General features: G+C 34.0%; 1 protein-coding gene across 1 annotated transcript in view; it reads left to right on the top strand.

The window, feature by feature from the left end:
• The first annotated feature begins 1,536 nt into the window (after positions 1 to 1,536).
• Positions 1,537 to 4,518, top strand: part of LOC106460476 — a 43,859-nt gene continuing 40,877 nt past the window's right edge. The window contains exons 1-3 of the mRNA XM_022387214.1: positions 1,537 to 1,576; positions 2,838 to 2,987; positions 3,432 to 4,046. Coding sequence (XP_022242922.1) covers positions 2,891 to 2,987; positions 3,432 to 4,046 — 712 coding nt within the window. The 5' untranslated portion in view covers positions 1,537 to 1,576; positions 2,838 to 2,890. The remainder of the gene's footprint in view (positions 1,577 to 2,837; positions 2,988 to 3,431; positions 4,047 to 4,518) is intronic.

The following is a 4,518-nucleotide window of genomic DNA, read 5'->3' as shown; positions in this document are numbered from 1 at the left end:
TCTTTGTTGTGCGTGACATCCAAGAATACTGTTTCCGTACGATGAAGTAAAGACTTAACTTTATTGGTAACTTTCATAGGGTTAAGTTTTGGTGGAATGATAGCATAAAGTACTCAAATTGTACGTTTAAAGATCAGCACGAGCTGAAAGATATGAAAGCAACTTGCAAGGTGTTATTATTAGAGATCGGCTCTGAAGCGTTTCAGCAAAATTTTGTTGGAAGTCATTGAGTTTGCAGAATAAAATCTAAACGTATTTTATTACATTTGAGAACTCTAATGTATTGCATCTGCCTGTTTTATGAAAAGGGGACGACTTCTCAGATTCTGCACTGAGGTCTAAAGAAGGCCTCAGTATAGAATCCGAAATCTCGCGCCAGGCATCTACAGTCTATTATACTTCTCAAACCAACTATGTCTACTCTCTCTCTCTCTCTGGTATATTAGATGCTATATATGTGGCAGAATCAAATACTGGAAATATAAAATATCCAGTTGTGGCATACAAGCATGAAACTTGTGAAATAGTAAGTATCTAGAACTGAGAAAAAGTTACATAAAGCATTTATTTATTTTTAATTCTTATCTAGTCTTAAGTATAACCCAGTTGTGGCATACAAGCATGAAACTTGTGAAATAGTAAGTATCTAGAACTGAGAAAAAGTTACATAAAGCATTTATTTATTTTTTATTCTTATCTAGTCTTAAGTATAACCCAGTTTTTTGTAAAGAAGAGTATAAACAGAAAGCACTGTTAAACAGATTATTAGGCAGGCCATGTTTTCTTTTCTATCATCGATTCTACGAAATATTTATTTTATAATGCGTTGATTGGGTAGAAATTTGTAATTTGCAAATCCAACTGATTTATCAATGTAAAATATTTTGCTTTGAAATTTGAGAAAAGTTTGGTAATTGTTACGTAATTTCTATTGAATTTGTTTTGTAATTTTCTGTTTAAAGGCAGGAACCCTGTAATCACTTGTAAGACTATCTTGGTTGCATTGTAAATTAGAATTTGATTGAAATAATCAGTTTCGTTCTCCCCTCCATCCCCCCCCCCCCCAGTGGCACAGCGGAATGTCTGTGGAATTACAATGCTAGAAAACAGGTTTCGATACTCATGGTAGGCAGAGCAAACATAGCCTATTGTGTTGCTTTGCGTTTAACTTTAAAAAAATCGTTCTCTTCATTTCCATCCTAAGTTGTACGTTCAATGTCTTTTATGCTGTTATCTTCCAAAACACAAACTGTCGACTATAATTTGATTCTTTTTTTTTTTCTATTGATAGTCAGTCCAGTTTCGTACTGAACTTATTAGTAGCTTCTTACATATAAACTTCAAGTATTAAAAGTACAAAGTTTATCATAATCAGAATCGAGCTTGTTGCGTCACATCGCGTTTTTTTTAACTCGGACACCTTGGCAAAAGGGGAATCCCGCAGTACCAGTTTTTGTGTTTGTGATATCAAATAGATGTCTTTATTTCATTCAGTGCTATATTTCGTTATAAACACTTGCAAATACGTAAACTGGTTCTCGCAGTAGCTTAAGATATACTCGCTTCGTAGTCCAAGGTATATTTTATTTTTTTTAACCACCAAGACCCAAAGTCAAATATATTTTTGCCATCGTATTCATCTTTACGCAAGTTAGTTTTAGTTATTATACATTATTTTGATTAGTTTCTTTATGGTAATTAACATTAAATAGGTACAGATTTTCTTTTATAGAAATGTATTCGCAGAAAGATTGTTATATGTTTTTCGTGTCACATAAGAAGCGTCTAACATAGTTGGACCTCTTGCTAGCTTAGTATATATATATATATATATATACATTAGCAGAGACCCGCAAAATATATGCGGTCAAATTAGTTCTTTATTGCAACAGCACTTCTTTAAATACAGGATTTCTAGAATAATACAAATAATCGCTGACACCGAAATCTATAAGTCCACTTGTCTTAGGCTTAACATTAGTTAAGCCTTTATCAAGTACACTGTAACTTGTGTACGTTTTTGCTTTAGTTTAGTTAGGCCTAAACCGTGCCCTACTTAATAATACCAATAAATAAACTTAATGTTATTTTACTATCTCGAACTAGACCATTTTAAAAACTTTGATAAGTTTTTAATATGTTGTTGTACAAAATTTCTACTAAAGTATATTTTCATTCGTTGAAATGAATGAAGCAGGCGTGCATGCGTATTTAGAGAGTAAGGTGCGCGCGCATTTGCAGGGCACACAAATTGGGTATTATTATAATAGATTCTAAGTCAAAATACGTAGACATCAATAACTGAAATCAATATCACTTATTGTTAAAAAGAAAGTGTTGAATATAAATTAAAACAAAACTGTAGACAAAAATAAAGCGTAAACATTTCACTATTATTATGGTACGAACTTTTCTAGCTTAATATATTAAAATAGTAGCTAATCAAAATAGAGTCAAGTTGTTTCTACTTTGTTAAAACCTGTTCTGAAGTTTCGGTCAAGGTTTCAACAGGTTCTCATCGTTCTCAAACGAGCTTTAAAATAGTTAATGACGATTAAAACCTTGGATATGAAATACAGTCCCCGCCTTATTTCTTTTAAGCAACAATTAAAAACAACAACAGAGTAATAATTATAATAAGTAGTGATTGTAATAATTAGTTAATACCTATAAAAAAAGGGGTAGGTGTATGGTAATCTGTTTCTAAGATTTCAGGGAATACCAACGTATGTAGAAGATTGTACTTTATATCAGACTGAATAAACGTCTCAGTAAACAACATTAACGTATCGTAATCGTAACTGGGACTAATAAGGTTTATTACTTTGATTCTACAGATAATTAACCTACACAGCGCCACGACTCCACCAATTACCTGTTCTAGAATATAATGTTACAGTACCAAGTGTTTATTCTACTTCTTCTGGCGTTGTCACCCCTGACCAGCAGTGATGAGGAGCTACACCGTGTGAAAAGAATGGGAAGAGGCAAGTAGGATATAGTCTTTGTGTAATGAAAATGTATTTTATTTTACAAAATATGTTCTGTTACAAACATTGCTGTCATCTGTTTTCCAGCTTTTTTTCACACACTCATTTTGTTTAGAATATAATCTAAGTCTAGTATTGTTCGAGAAGGCGAAGGTAAGTTTTAAATCTAAAAAAAAAAGATAGATAAGTTTAATATTTGTTCTTATTATTTACTCTTTTGTGGATTGTTTGTTTGTTTGGTCTTAATCCCAAAGCTGTGCCAAAAAGGGATTGAATTTTAGCGCTATAAGCCCTCAAGTTTGCTGCTGAGCAACCGGGGAGAACTTGTATTTGTCGGAGAATGTGTATATTTTTATATATATTTGCGCAAATACTTAAAGCATATCTATTTTATAGGCAAATTGTTTCATAATATTCCTTCCTTATTGTACAATTTTTCAGGACGTGGTCGAGGACGATTTACTTCGTCAGATCCCAGTGATTATTCAGAGGAAGGAGATAGTGGTTCATTTAATAATAGAAGAGGAAGACCTCCGGGCCATGGGGGTATCCCCCCAGGTCAAAAGAAAAAACAACCTGGTGGGTTTACCCCACCGGGTCATGCAGGAGGTGGACACGGAAGACCGTTCCCGCCAGGTCATTCGAAGAATCCTCAAGGTAATGATTTTGAAGACAATGGTGGTGGTAGTATCGATGAAGAAGAGGCCCTTGACTGGGTTCAACATATAATGCCACGTGATAAAAACTTACCAGTGGCTGTGACTCGTTCAACGATTTTCAATCCCTCTGCTCGTTCTACCGATAAGTTCCAGTTCTGTCGGACTCCTAAACGTCAACCAGGTCACTGTCGCTACATTCAACACTGCCTACGACGAGAAATATTCAAAAATTATAATAAATTTTATCGTCATTTATGTTTTATCAAAGGCAGCTACGTTGGAGTTTGTTGTCCTGACTCGCATTTTGGAGACACTCCAACCCAACCTCCACCCCCACCACCACCTCCTACTACACAGCCGATACCCTCACCAGTTATCGAAAGTTCATTCGATGAAGGTACGTAATATTTATATAATTAGTTTATTCCATTAGTTATATTTAAAACAAAAACTACAACCAAGAAATCCACAAAAATAATAGACCTTGTCTAGTGTACAAAAGCCTTTTCTGATATTAGTTATTGTGTTTATAAAATTAGCCAAATATCGATGTCCAGCATTGTCAACGTGAATGGCACTTTATGTGCTAATCGATCTGATCAGTGATCCCAAAGATTTGAGTATAATTATCCCTAATATTTTAACGATACATTGGTACTAAAGACAATAATTCAGAATTCATGAAATAATACCTAACGGACAAAATCGTGCAATACAAATCACAATAGAAATAGTACACAAAAAGATAAAATTGATACTTGAAACCGTCGTCACTTAACGAAACTCCGTGATTACAGAATTGAGGAAGAAACAAAGAAAAACTCTACGTTTAATAAACGTAGTACCATAGTACCTGATGATACCACGAC

This window comes from Limulus polyphemus, unplaced genomic scaffold (assembly GCF_000517525.1).
Source record: "Limulus polyphemus unplaced genomic scaffold, Limulus_polyphemus-2.1.2 Scaffold778, whole genome shotgun sequence".
NCBI classification, from domain to species: Eukaryota; Metazoa; Arthropoda; class Merostomata; order Xiphosura; family Limulidae; genus Limulus; species Limulus polyphemus.
This window is presented reverse-complemented; position numbering and strand designations above follow the sequence as displayed.